The sequence below is a fragment of the Chionomys nivalis genome, chromosome 2, assembly GCF_950005125.1.
Source record: "Chionomys nivalis chromosome 2, mChiNiv1.1, whole genome shotgun sequence".
Classification (NCBI taxonomy): Eukaryota; Metazoa; Chordata; class Mammalia; order Rodentia; family Cricetidae; genus Chionomys; species Chionomys nivalis.
The window spans coordinates 21,766,137-21,781,461 of record NC_080087.1 but is presented as its reverse complement, the minus strand read 5'-3'; the positions used below and the strand labels follow the sequence as shown (position 1 = coordinate 21,781,461).

At 40.7% G+C, this 15,325-nt stretch overlaps 1 protein-coding gene across 5 annotated transcripts in view; it reads left to right on the top strand.

The window, feature by feature from the left end:
• Stxbp5 (syntaxin binding protein 5) overlaps nucleotides 1-15,325 on the top strand; it is a 151,477-nt gene that overhangs the window by 95,768 nt on the left and 40,384 nt on the right. For all 5 annotated transcript variants that reach the window (XM_057763270.1, XM_057763275.1, XM_057763272.1 and 2 more), the window contains exons 16-17: nucleotides 326-504; nucleotides 14,412-14,537. In XM_057763270.1, the coding sequence (XP_057619253.1) occupies nucleotides 326-504; nucleotides 14,412-14,537 (305 nt within the window). The remainder of the gene's footprint in view (nucleotides 1-325; nucleotides 505-14,411; nucleotides 14,538-15,325) is intronic.

The window sequence follows — 15,325 nt, the reverse complement described above, 5'->3', positions numbered from 1 at the left end:
ACCATCTAGTTTGTGAAAAATAGCACTTTTGCATATATTTTAATGTACTATATGAATTTTTAAGTATGTTATGTCTTTTATTTAAGGAATATCAACTATTGGTATTCCATAGAGTCTAAAACCTTTATGCACATGTGTGCATGTGTGAACTCCCACCCATGCACATGGTTTTTAAAGGTTGAATTGAAACCCTTTTTTTTTTCTTTTATCTCTAGAAATATAGCGTTTTTAAGCTTTAAATTTTAAAGATATTCTTTCTGGTACATTATATTACAAGTTTTTTTTAATTATTAAGAATAGGTAAACAGCCATTCTTTTATGACAGATGCTTGAAGTTCGACTGTTATATGAAATAAATGATGTGGAAACGCCAGAGGGTGAGCAGCCGCCACCTTTGTCCACCCCCGTGGGCAGCTCCAACCCTCAGCCCACTCCTCCTCAGTCTCATCCGTCCACCAGTAGCAGCTCATCTGATGGGCTTCGTGATAATGTACCTTGCTTAAAGTAAGTTGAAAATATTAGGTCTGCTTTACACGCTATCTGTTCATTTAGAAAAATGATAATCTTTAGTACACCTCTGGTGGCATCTCCTGGAAGAACAGGTGTTTCTGTGTTCGGCTGTGGTTGACTGAGCTTGTCTCTTTATGGTATGCTGTTACACCTGATGTTGCCAAGGTTTAAAATAATGAGGTTAATGGCTATGGGTCACCACACTACACCTTCTCTGCTAGACGTGGCTGCCTTCTGAACTCAGGTTCTGTGTGGTTTATGTTCATTCTCTTCACTGGACTCTGAAAATTCTCCTTCCTATCATCTTCACTTGGAATTCAATGTTCTCATATTTTATTTTATCTTTTCCTGAGTCTTAGCATAAATTACACTTTTATTTAAAAGATTGTATTTGCTATTATTTTAAGACCATACTAATTCATGATTTTTCTTTTGTTTTTTTTTGTTTGTTTGTTTGTTTGTTTTTTGTTCAGTTTCTATTTTTGAGTGATTAAATTCTTCAAAGAGCACAGGGAACTAAAGTGATGAGTGAGGAACTGTAATTGCTGGATGACTCAGTCTCCACACAGGAAGCAGCTAGACTCATGGCGGGGACAAAAGCTCTTCTTGTAGTGGGTCCTAAGTGGACAGGTGACAGGACAGCGTTTGTACTCAGTGAAGAACTAGGCTTCGTGTTGATTTTACTGTTGATCTGCTAGGATCTCTTCTAGTGAGTGTGCGGTGGGTAGGATGTAGATATAATAAAAAAGCCACTCCCCACTTAAGACAAACAGACATTTAAGAAAAAGGAAAAAAAAAATCACAATTTTGTTTTTTAGGATTCACTTTTTAAAATTTTATCTCAAAGTACATGTTTTCCAGAAATTCTTTGTATGCTCAAAAACTTAAGAGCATGGTTTTTAAACAAGTGAGTCTCAAGTAGGGACGGCCTTCTCTGTTTCAGGATATGTGCCAGTGTCTGGAGACATTGTTAGTTTCCCAACAGGGGCTGGGGCCACTGTTGATGTGGTAGACAGGAACCTGAGATGAGGCTCAGGTCTTTAGTGGACAAGCAGAGAATTGCTTTCTTCAATCTCAAAGGCCCAAGTGGGCTTCTTCCCTTCCTTTCCATGTTTACCTCCCCTTTTTTGTGCCTCCTCCTCTCCCTCTTGCTTCCCCAACCTTCTCTTCACCTCTCACACACCACACACCTCCTTTTAGTACAGTTCTTGCATATGTTACTAGAACGAAATTTAGAATATAGAGTTTTATATTTTTGCTTTTTTTATTATACAGTACTACTTTAAGACTAAATTTTAAAATGTTACTGCAATGTTTTATATTGGTTTCATTTTTTAGTTTTTATTAATTTTATAGATGGATAAAATACAATTGTCTTTTATGCATTGATAAAATAGATCTGTATTTCCTCGGTTTTATAAGTTATATGAAGTAACACTTCAGTATATTTAGCACGATGTTGTCACATAAAATGTGAGATAATATTGTCCTCATCAGCAAAATTAGAATACTTTTATCTGGACTTTGGAATTTCTTGTTCATCTAAATGTTCATAAGCTTCATTCATATACAGCTGTCTGAAACATGAGATTAGTTTTCTCCCTGAGGAATAAGCATGCCAATACATGGCTTTCCCACACCGAGAGAGGCTAGGAACTAGTTACGACAAGGAACACAGCGCTCTCAATCCAAAGTTACAGGACCCCTTGCCTTGGCTTCCAAGCTAAAAATGAAAAGCAGGTTCAATAAGTGAGCCTTTGTCTTCTGGTTTTACTTAGGTAGGTGTTTTTTCTAGTTTCTGCATTGACAGAAAGAAAGAACAAAGAGAGCAGGAAGTTAATAACCAAGAACAATTAAAACCTCCAGCCAGTGAACTGAAACACATAGGCTGAACATCTAAATCCTTGTAACATACACTGTTTCTGGAACTGAGTTTTCAGTACTGTCCACAGACCTGAAATTATAGATAGCCATCTTTACTGTCTGACATTCATATCTGTGGTGGGATGTACTAACTTCTAATCTGCAAGTATTTAGTAGAATGTCACTTAATACAGCAATACTTTCTCAGTTGGAATTTCAAGAGACTCTTCAATCTTTGTTATTACCATTAGCTGTTCACATTTGTATGTTGATATACTTTCCCTATCCTGGTCTTATACAATAACATATATGTTAATATATATATATTATACAATATCATATTTTTGTATAATATATATATATATATATATATTAATCCTGGAAGAATTGAGGTAACTCTGATTTGATAATAATGTTCTTCTTCACTTTGAGTGACATTTTAGACTTCTAGGACATAACTGAGTTTGAAAATTCGCTGTGGTGTTGTCTCCATTTTTGGAGAAGCTTGCTTTGAAGGGGTTTCTCCCTTAGCTTCATATGACCAACCTTGATTTCTGTCAAGATAATATAGTTCTTGCCCTCTTCTTATCTTCACGTGGAATTCAGGGAACCCAACTTCCTTTCTTGAAGAGTGTAACAATAGAATAAAATATGATTTCTAAACCTGTCCAGCAGGTTATTAATAATTGCTATGTAATAGTTACCAATCAGTAATAATAGCTATAAAAAGATGTTGTATTTATCTATGATTAATTTTTAAAAATATTTTTTATTCTTTGATAATTTCATACATGCATTCAATGTATGCTGATTATATTGATTTCCTACCCCTCCACTTAACTTTCCAGATCCCCTGCAACATCCTGCCCTCTTCTTTCTTTTTCTTATTAATGACCCACTGAGTCCAATGTATGCTGTCCATATACTCCTCCAGTATGGGCACACTGGATCATGGCCAACCTGTAAGGGGAAACACCTCTAACGAAAACTGGTTCTCCTTCCTCCAACAGCTTTCAACTGTCAATAGCTCCTCAGCTGTGGTGTTGTCAGATGGTCAAGGGTCATTGAGGACCAGAGCGATTGTTACATTTCAGTGGTTCTCAATCTTCCTAATGCTCTTACTGTTTAATACAGTTCCTCATGGTATGGTTACCCCCAACCATAAAATTATTTCTGCTGCTACTTCATGACAGTAATTTTGCTACTGTTATAAGTCATAATGTAAATAAATAACTGGTATATGATCCATGTGAAATGGGGTTACAACTCACAGGTGACATATGTAGATGTCACAATAACAAAAAGATTTGTCATAATTAATCTTTTATTGAAACATGACTAGATTGAAAGGCACTGAGATTGGCATCTAAGAGTGTGGCCATTTCCAGAGATGACTAGATTGAAAGGCACTGAGACTGGCATCTAAGAGTGTGGCCATTTCCAGAGAAGCTTAACTTACTTAAATGTCTTCATCCCATGGTAATGAAGAAAGATAAAAAGTAGAACTCAGCTGAGTACCACCGCTTATCTGCCTATCGCTTTGCTCCCTGACACAAATGCAGTGTGACCAGCTGCCTTATGCTCCTAGGGCCATGCCTTTCTCATCTTGACGGACAGTAACCACTCACTCAAGATCCATATCCTTCCCTCCTTAAATTTTCTTTGTTATTTTGTCAGAGCAAAGAGAATAGCAGCTAGCACATGTAGTCTGATTAATTTGTTTTGAGTTATGTAATAATTTGTTTTCTGGAGTGACCATTAAGGCATTGGCCTCACATAAAATATAACTGTTAATTCACTTTACTTTGAGACTGTTAGTGTTTTATCTGGCAATTTCTTTTGTAAACAACATTTGGCATGAAGAAGTAAGCAACCATATCACTTTATCAAATGAGATGGGGGGGGGGAATTCAAGCTGTTTTAACTTTGAAAATAAGCATAAGACATTCACCCAGAATCTCACCACCTAAAACTTAAGATTGGTGTCTATGAGACCATCCAATAATTTTACTGTTCATTTCCCATCAATAGTCTCCAGTACATTAATAAATAAAATATTTTCCAAGTGATAATTTATATTACCCTAATTTCTGATGAAATATGATGAAGCCAGTGATTTCAGCTAGTATGAGAGCCCGGTGGGTCTTTTGATTCTAAGCTGTCTAGGAGGCTGAACTCCTGATTGCTGCATCAGTACCCTTGCAGGGAGCCCTGAGCTCACTTGATCCAAATGCAGAGAGGAGGGGAAGTAACTGTGCCTCCTTTTCCCCTTCTGATCTGGTTTATAAGCCAGGGTGTAAGTGTGGGAATAGCAGAGCTGTAGTCGGGAAACTGCTCATTCGTTTCCCGGCCGCCCAAAATAAGCACTCAGAAACTATATTAATTACAACACTGCTTGGCCAATGGCTCTAGCATACTCAGAGTTGTCTTGATGTGAATTTCCCTGATATCTAAGGAAGTTGAACATTTCCTTAAGTATCTTTTGGCCATTTGAGATTCTTCTGTTGAGAATTCTCTGTTTAGTTCAGTACCCCATTTTTAATTGGGTTATTTAGAATTTTAATGTTTAATTTCTTGAGTTCTTTATATATTTTGCATATCAGTCCTTTGTCTGATGTGAGGTTGATGAAGATCTTTTCCCATTCAGTAGGCTGCCTTTTTGTCTTATTGACTGTGTCCTTTGCTTTATAGGAGCTTCTCAGTTTCAAAAGGTCCCATTTATTTATTGTTGCTCTTAGTGTCTGTGCTACTGGGGTTATATTTAGGAAGTGGTCTCCTGTGTCCATGCCTTGAAGGATACTTCCAACTTTCTCTTCTATCAGGTTCAGTGTGGTCAGATTTATATTAAGGTCTTTAATTCATTTGGACCTGAGTCTAAATGGTGATAGATATGGATCTATTTATGTTGACATCCAGTTATGCCAGCACCATTTGTTGAAGATGCTTTCTTTTTTCCATTGTATAATTTTAGCTTCTTTGTCAAAAATCAGGTGTCCATAGGTGTGTGGATTAATATCTGGGTCTTCAATTTGATTCCATTGTGCAACATCTCTGTTTTTTTTGCCAATACCAAACTGTTTTCATTACTGTAGCTCTATAATAGAGCTTGATGTCAGAAATGGTGATGCCTCCCGAAGTTCCGTTATTGTACAGGATTGTTTTGGCTATCCTGTTTTTTTTCCCCATATGAAATTGATTATTATTCTTTCAAGGTCTGTGAAGAATTGTGTTGGGATTTTGATGGGGATTGCATTGAATCTATAGATTGCCTTTTGAAAAATTGCCATTTTTACTATGTTGATCCTTCCTATCTAAGAGCATGGGCGATCCTTCCATTTTCTGGTATCGTCTTCAGTTTCTTTTTTCAAAGCCTTAAAGTTCTTGTCAAATAGGTCTTTCACTTCTTTGGCTAGTGTTACCCCAAGATATTTTATGTTATCTGTGGCTATTGTGAAAGGTGATGTTTCTCTGATTTCCCTCTCAGCTTCTTTATCATTTGTGTATAGGAGGGCTACTGAATTTTTTGAGTTGATCTTCTATCCTGCCACGTGACTGAAGGTATTTATCAGCTGTAGGAGTTCTCAGGTAGAGTTTTTGGGGTCACTTATGTGCACTATCATATCATCTGCAATGGCTAAGATCAAAACCAGTAATGATAGCTTATGCTGGAGAGGATGTAGAGTAAGGGGAACACTCATCCATTGCTGGTGGGAATGCAAACTTGCACAACCACTTTGGAAATCAGTATGGCAGTTTCTCAGCAAATTGGGGATCAACCTACCCCAGGATCCAGTAATATCACTCTTATCCAAAAGATGCGCAATCATACTACAAAAGCATTTGTTCAACCAGGTTCATAGTAGCATTATTTGTAATAGCCAGAACCTGGAAACAACCCAGATGTTCCTCAACTGAAGAATGGATAAAGAAAGTGTGGTACATTTACACATTAGAGTACTACTCAGTGGTAAAAATACAATGACATCTTGAATTTTGCATGCAAATGGATGGAATAAAAAAACACTATCCTGAGTGATGTAACCCAGATTCTAAAAAATGAATATGGTATGTACTCACTTATAAGTGGATACTAGCTGTATAAAAGGACATTGAGCCTATAGTTCATGATCTTAGAGAAGTTAAATAATAAAGTGAACCCGAAGTAAAACATATGTAGATACACCTGGAAATTGGAAACAGACAAGATCGTCTGACAAAATTTGGAGCATGGGGGTGGGGGAGGAGGGTAGAAGGAAGGGAAGAAGGGAAAGAGGAAGAGAGAAGGTAAGGGTTGAGGAGAGCTTGAGGGAATGGGATAGTCAAGATGGAGGAAGAACAGATATGAGAACAAGGAAAGAGATATCTTTGGTTGAGGGAGCCATTATGGGGTAGCAAGAAACCTGGCTCTAGAAAAATTCCCAGGAATCCACAAGGATGACCCCAGCTAGGACCCTAAGCAGTAGAGGAGAGGGTGCCTGAACTGGCCTTGTCCAGTAGTCAGACTGATGATTATCTTAAATATCACTACGGAAACTTCAACAACTGATGGAAACACAGGCAGAGACCCACATCAGAGCACTGGCCTGAGCTCCCAAGGTCCAGTTGAAGAGTAGAAGGAATGAGAATATGAGCAAAGAGGTCAAGACCATGAATGGTTCATCCACTGAAACACTTTACCTGAGCTAATAATGGGAGCTCACCAACGCTAGCTGGACTGGAAAGGAACAAGCATAGGGCCAAACTAGTTCCTCTGAATGTGGCTGACAGTTGGAGCAGACTGAAGGGCCGCTTACAGTGGCAGTGGGATTTGTCTCTGCTGCATGCACTGGCTTTTGGGATCCTGTTCTCTTTGGACATACACCTTGTTCAGCCTAGATGTAGTAGGGAGGGCCTTGGACCTTACACAAAGCAAAGTGCCTTGCCATCTCTTAGTATTGGAGGGAGTGGAGTGGGAGGGTGAGTGGAGGGAATGGGAGGAGGGAAGGGAATGGGAATTTGGATTGATATTTTTTAAAATAAATAAAAAGTAAAGAAAATGCAGTTTAGCTAATATCCACAGAGAGACTCTGTAGGGAGCCATCTCATGCTGCAGTCTTCCAGGAGGAAGAAGCTAAGGTGGTTACTTTTTTCCAATGCAGTAATAAGTATCCACACTCGACCAGTGAGAGGCCTTCCCCATTCATGGGTCTGAGGCACTGGGATCCTTCGCATGGCAGGGCTCATGTCAGCAATATGCATTCACTCGGGAGTTCATCTGCTTCTCACACAATGCCTTTGTACACAACTGGCTATTTTTTAAACAAATATTTTCAAGCTGTTTTATTTGTCCCTTTTACCAATCCAATTTTATGGTTTCTTTATTTAGCTATTGTAAGTGACCCTTTGCAAAGTACTTGTCCAAATAGACAGTTGTTTTAAAATTATGATACTTCCAAATATCATTTTAACATTTTAAAATGTATTTATACAAATGGTGAAACCTTTTATAAATGTTTTACAGCTTACCTTTAGCAAGTAAAGAAGTTGAGTATATTCAAAATATTAAGTGTATAGCTTTAATAGTTGTAGACAACAATTTATCAGTCCTTCCCACTTTCTGTTTTTAAAATCTAACTCCGTCATTTCTTCTTTTACTACATTTATGTGAGTATGTTTCACACACACACACAGTCGTGCATATGTGGGCACAAAACATGCCACAACAAGCACAGAAGTCAAAATGATTGTAGGAGTCCACCCTATCCTTCCATATGTGGATCATGGGCTTCAAGGTCAGGTGTTTGGTCTTGACAACAGGTGCCGTAACTTGCTGAGCCATCTTCTTGGTTTGTCCCTGTAGTAATAGGAGCAGCGGGCCACTTCCCGCCACCCGGCTAGCTTTACCCGAAATAATTACACGGAAACTATATTCTTTTAAACACTGCTTGGCCCATTAGCTCTAGCCTCTTACTGGCTAACTCTCACATCTCGATTAACCCATTTCTAATGATCTGTGTAGCAACACGAGGTGGTGTCTTACCGGGAAGAATCTTAACCTGCATCCATCTCGGAGAGGAGACCTATGGCGACTGCCTGACCCTGCTTCTTTCTCCCAGCATTCTGTTCTGTCTACTCCACCCACCTAAGGGCTGGCCTATCAAAGGCCAAGCAGTTTCTTTATTAATTAACCAATGAAAGCAACAGATAGATGACACTCTCACATCATGTCCCTTTCTATTATTTTATTTATTTATTAAAAATTTCCACCCCCCCATGATGGAGGAGTTACTTTTATTTAATAAAGAAACTGCCTTGGCCCATTTATAGGCCAGCCCTTAGGTGGGTGGAGTAAACAGACAGAATGCTGGGAGAAAGAAGCCGAGTAAGGGAGTCGCCATGATTCTCCCACTCCAGACAGACGTAGGTTAAGATCTTCCCTGGTAAGCCAGCTCATGGTGCTACACAGAATATTAGAAATGGGTTAGATCAATATGTAAGAGCTAGCCAATAAGAGACTGGAACTAATGGGCTAGACAGTGATTAAAAAAATACAATTCCGGTGTAATTATTTCAGGGCATAAGCTAGCCATGTGGGCGGCCGGGTGCCGGGGACGCAGCCCTGCCGCTCTTATTACAACACCCCCATCCTCCCGTTTCCCTTCCACTCCACCCACTCCCTCTTCTCCTTGCTCTCCAGTTCTAAGAGAAGTCAGGGTGCCCTGCACTGTGGGAAGTCCAAGGCCCTCCCCACTCCATCCAGGTCTAGGAAGGTGTGCATCCAAACAGACTAAGCTCCCAAAAAGCCAGTACATGCAGTAGAATCAAAACCCGGTGTCATTATCATTGGCTTCTCAGTCTGCCCTCATTGTCAGCCACATTCAGAGAGTCTGGTTTGATCCCATGCTCATTCATTCCCAGTCTAGCTGGCCTTGGTGAGCTCCCATTAGATCAGTCCCACCGTCTCCGTGGGTGGACGCACCCCTCGTGGTCCTGACTTCTTTTCTCATGTTCTCCCTCCTTCTGCTCTTCATCTGTGCCTTGGGAGCTCAGTCCAGTGTGCTTCTGATTATTCATTTGTTTTTTATTCCTAGGGATGAACCTAAATTTGCCACACAGGCAAGAACTCTACTACCTAAATATTCCCCCAGCTAGCCCAGGTTTCTAGCTTTTATTTCAAATACAAATTAGAGATTTTGAGCTGGACAGTAGTGGCACATACCTTTAATCCCAGCACTTGGGAGGTAGAGGCAGGTGGATCTCTGTGAGTTCGAGGCCAGCCAGGTCTATAAGAGCTAGTTCCAGGATAGGCTCCAAAGCTACAGAGAAACCCTGTCTCAAAAAAAAAAAAAAAAATGGTATTTTGCAACAGGTTAGTATTTAGAGAAATTTTTGGTTTGCTATTTCCTTATATCTTTTTATTCTTAGCAAAGTGAAGTTTTAAAAAGGTTTATTTCGTGTTTGATTTATTGTGTATGTTGGTGTTTGTATATTTCTATTTACACAATGGGTATGGATGCCTGTAAGTGAAGTCTAGAAAATGGCATCCGATTAACTGGAGCTGGAATTATAGACAGTTATGAGCTGCCTGGTATAGGTCCTATGGACTGAATGTGGTCCTTTACAAGAGCACTACGTGCTCCTAATTGCATCCATCGCTTTATCCTCACCACAAGTCTTAAGTGTAGCCTGTATGTGCTTTTAAAGTTATTACTGTGAGATCTGCTCCTGCCCTTGAGAACCTAATCCAGTATGCACATTCTGTATGCCAGGTCCAAGGCGTGCTTCTTGGAGGCTTGCCTTCTTGCCTAATTCGGGCATGAATAGCCAGCCCCATTTGGACTCAGCCTGTATGTGTCAAAACTGCCTCTGGACCTTGAGATTTCAGTCTGGTGCTCCAATGTGGGTCTTTGTCTCTGTCTCCTTTCATCGCCTAAATGTTTTTCTTTGGGTTCACCTTCTTAATTAGCTTCTCTAGGACCACGCATAATAGGCTCAACGTCCCCTATTCATGGCTAGAAACCAAATATGAGTGAGTACGTCCCATGTTCCTCTTTTTGGGTCTGGCTCACCTCACTCAGGATAGTGTTTTCTATTTCCATCCATTTGCCTGCAAAATTCAGGAAGTCATTGTTTTTTACTGCTGAGTAGTACTCTAATATGTATATATTCCATACTTTCTTCATCCATTCTTCCATTGAAGGGCATCTAGGTTGTTTCCAGGTTCTGGCTATTACAAGCAATGCTGCTATGAATATAGTTGAGCATATACTTTTGTTGTATGATAGGGCATTTCTTGGGTATATACCCAAGAGTGGTATTGCTGGGTCCAGGGGTAGATGGATCCTGAAATTCCTGAGAAACCGCCATACTGTTTTCCAAAGTGGTTGCACAAGTTTGCATTCCCACCAGCAATGGATGAGTGTACCCCTTTCTCCACAACCTCTCCAGCAAAGGCTATCATTGGTGTTTATTATTTTAGCCATTCTGACAGGTGTAAGACGGTATCTTAAAGTTGTCTTGATTTGCATTTCCCTGATCGCTAGGGAAGTTGAGCATGACCTTAAATGTCTTTTGGCCATTCGAACTTCTTCTGTTGAGAATTCTCTGTTCAGCTCAGTGTCCCATTTTTTAATTGGGTTGATTAGCCCTTTACGGTCTACTTTCTTGAGTTCTCTATATATTTTGGAGATCAGACCTTTGTCTGTTGCGGGGTTGGTGAAGATCTTCTCCTAGAAATCTCAAGGTCCAAATCATGAGCAGGAGACAGAGCACGAGCAAGGAACTTAGGACCACGAGGGGTGCACCCACACACTGAGACAATGGGGATGTTCTATCAGGAAATCACCAAGGCCAGCTGGCTTGGGTCTGAAAAAGCATGGGATAAAACCGGACTTGCTGAACATAATGGACAATGAGGACTACTGAGAACTCAAGAGCAATGGCAATGGGTTTTTGATCCTACTGCACGTACTGGTTTTGTGGGAGCCTAGGCAGTTTGGATGCTCACCTTACTAGACCTGGATGGAGGTAGGTGGTCCTTGGACTTCCCACAGGGCAGGGAGAAGGCAGAAATCTTTAATAAATAAATAAACAATAAAAAGAAAAAGAAAAAAAAAACTGCCTCTGGGTGAGAGGTCAGATGCCTCAATTCTCATTTTAATTCCTTAAGATCAACAAGTGCAAATGAACGTTGGCCAGTTCCCCGAAAAGCAACAGAAATTCTCTCTCAGCAGTTCTGAGGGCCAGAGGTGACTCCAGTTCACTTCCTGTTACATGTGTGTACAGTGACTCTCATCCTCCCGGTAGTCTTGACAACCAACTCTTACCTTTTTTTTTTAGCACATTGCTAACAAGTATCTTAGTCCTTCTCACTATAGAAGTACCAGCAAAATTATTCAAAAGTGCTTCTGCCTCTTAATGAAGCTGCAGGCTGTTTGTCAGTGAGTAGTCATCTTGCTGTCCTTTATACTCTGTCACTCCAAGGCAGAATCCAAAAAATTAGTGGAAGACTAGACTTTGCAAGCATTTGTGCAGTCTAAGGCACCCTCAGCTTAAAATATAGTTACAGCCCTCATTGACCGCCATGTTCAGAGAGTCTGGTTTTATCCCATGCTTTTTCAGTCCCAGTCCAGCTGACCTTGGTGAGCTCCCAATAGATCAGCCCCACTGTCTCAGTGGGTGGGTACACCCCTCGCGGTCCTGACTTCGTTGCTCATGTTCTCCCTCCTTCTGCTCCTCATTGGGACCTTGGGAGCTCATTCTGGTGCTCCAATGTGGGTCTCTGTCTCTATCTCCATCCATCGCCAGATGAGGGTTCTATGGTGGTATGCAAGATATTCATCAGTATGGCTATCGGATAGGGCCATTTCAGGTTCCCTAACCTCAGCTGCCCAAGGAACTAACTGAGGACATCGCCCTGGGCACCTGGGAGCCCCTCTAGAGAAGCCAAGGACAATGGCACTGGGTTTTGATCCTACTTCATGTTCTGGCTTTGTGGGAGCCTAGCCAGTTTGGATGCTCACCTTTTCCTAGACCTGGATGGAGGGGGGAGGACCTTGGACTTTCCACAGGGCAGGGAACCCTGACTGCTCTTCAGACTGGAGAGGGAGGGAGAGAGGAGTGGGAGGAGGGGAGAGGAGTGGGAGGAGGGGGAGGGAAATGGGAGGCTGGGAGGAGGCGGAAATTTTTTTTCAATAAAAAAAATATAGTTACACGTGCAAATAAATTGCTCTTCTTGTTTAAATCTATTTCACACAAAGGTTGCTGATACATGCATGGCAGGGGTGACATGTAAGGATTCTTCAGAAAGTCTCATATTTCTATAAATTTCTCCCTCACTCCCCTTCTTTTCTAATATCATAGACTTAGCCGAAACAAGTTTAGTACAAATTAATCCATTACTTGTGAGATTTGTGTATTTGACACTTCTCTGCTAAGTAGTTCTAAATTCATAGATGCGTAACATCACCTCAAATTTCCCAGATATTCCTCTGAACTAAGCCTTCATTATTGACGCACCTAATGGATTTAATTAGTGATTTTGACCTTACAGTCACTTTGACTTCTCCTCTCTTCATGTAACTCGGTCTAACCTCTCCTTTACTCACTTATTCTGTGGATTTTGTATACAGAAGTTAAAATTAGTACAGGATTTCTATCTTCTAGGGGAGAGGTGCTTACCACCCTGTTTGATCCCTAGAACCTATAGCATGGAAGGAAGGAACTGACGCATGCAAACTATCCTCTGCATGGAGATTTGCGCATCGTGCACACAGTAAAAATTAGTGAATAAGTGTGGGGTTGTCTTTGATTTATACCTACTAGAAAGTTATAAGCCACATCAAGTCTTACCTCATACTGTATTCTAGTCTACTTTAAAAATATCGTTTAATCTTCATCTGGCGATGGATCGAGAGAGAGACAGAGACCCAATTTGGAGCAACCGTCAGAGCTCTTAAGGTCCAAATGAGGAGCAGAAGGAGGGAGAACATGAGCAAGGAAATCAGGACCACGAGGCGTGCACCCACCCACTGTGACAGTGGAACTGATCTATTGGGAGCTCTCCAAGGCCAGCTGGACTGGGACTGAATAAGCATGGGTTGAAACTGGACTCTCTGAACAAGGCGGACAATGAAGGCTGATGAGAAGCCAAGGACAATGGCACTAGGTTTCGATCCTAATACATGAACTGGCTTTGTGGGAGCGTAGCCACTTTGGATGCTCACCTTCCTGGACCTAGATAGAAGTGGGAGGACCTTGGTCTTCCTGTAGAGCAGGGAATTTGGACTGCTCTTCAGTATCGAGAGGGAGGGGGAGTGGACTGGGGGGAGGAGAAGTGGAGTGGGGTTAGGGGGAGGGGAGCGGGGGGAGGGGGCAATATGTGGGAGGAGGGGGAGGGAAATGGGAAACGGGGAGCAGTTGGAAATTTTAATTAAAAAAGAATAAAAAAAAATGAGAAAAAAAATATCGTTTAATATCAGAACAATTTCCTAATTTCCCACCTCATCTGCTGGGTCTGGCATTATCTACAAATGAACAGCAGAGTGTGGAGAAGTGCTTTACTTTGTTTTATGTGGTAAAAAGTTACCCACTACAAATCCGTTGCTTGTACTAATTTTTTACTTCTATACTCATTTTTGCTTTGGGAGAGGAGTGATTTTAAGCTTTATTCTTTCATTCATTTATTCTTTTGTTTTTTTTTTTTCTTTCTGGTTGCTTGTTGCTGCTTTTGGTCATTCTTAAACCCACCTTTCCCTGTTTTTTGTTCTTCCTTTCCTCTTTTCTTCTCCACTTATTCTCTCTTATCCGTCATCTTTTCCTATCTCATCACATTATCTCCAGTATTTCCCTACCTTTGTCACTCGGGCATGTGTTCCTCTCTGCAACGAGGTTAAATGCTTCTAGAACACAGTGCTCTGACTTCTACATTTTAGGAAATCTAGTGTGGTCTCCTGTATAAAATTATTCCTGCATGACTATATGTAATTTCATGTGCGAAAGGCAATCAGTTAATTGGAAATGTGTTAAAATGCTAATGTGTCTTCCTTTTTCTTTTCCAGAGTCAAAAGCTCACCACTTAAACAGTCTCCGGGTTATCAGACAGAGCTAGTTGTTCAGTTGGTGTGGGTGGGTGGAGAACCCCCACAGCAGGTCACCAGCCTGGCACTCAATTCTTCCTACGGGCTGTAAGTACGAGGGTTCTTGTTGTTTTATTGGGTTTTGTTTTTGGTTTCGTTTTTTTTTTTTTTCAGTCTCTTTGTAGTATTCCCTATGTAATTTTGCATTTAAGTATAAAAGTATAAAAATACTTGGGCTTTGTTGTATCGTCACCTAAGATGTTGCTGTGTAGCTATAATTTCAGTATTTCTGCTTTTTTGTGGACATGGTTTTGTTTTGAAGAGTTCTTGTAGGTCTGTGCTGTGACTACTGATGTACAGCATTGGGCGTGCTAACCAGAGGGAAAGTCAGTGTACCCTCCCAGTGTCTCCCTGAGAAGTGATGTTCTCACATTTCTCTTAAACTCTAACATAGATTTTATAAATGGATTCTGTATTCTGTATAAATGGAACTGTAACAGTGTCGTGTTTTCTCGGCTTCCAAAGTCAACTTGTACAGATTTCTAAGTGTATAGCAGCAGTCTTAACAAAATACTCCTCTGTACATAACTGCAGTTGTCCTTATGCCTTCAGCATATAGATAAAGCAGTTGTTATACTTTGTCTATGTTTAGAACCTCAGCATCACAATAGGAAACTGCTGTGTATTGTCTGTTACAGTAGTGTTTATGCACAGACCTGTGGTCTCTGTCACAGTAGTGTTTGTGCACAGCCCTGTGGTCTCTGTCACAGTAGTGTTTGTGCACAGCCCTGTGGTCTCTGTCACAGTAGTGTTTGTGCACAGCCCTGTGGTCTCTGTCACAGTAGTGTTTGTGCACAGCCCGTGGTCTCTGTCACAGTAGTGTTTGTGCACAGCCC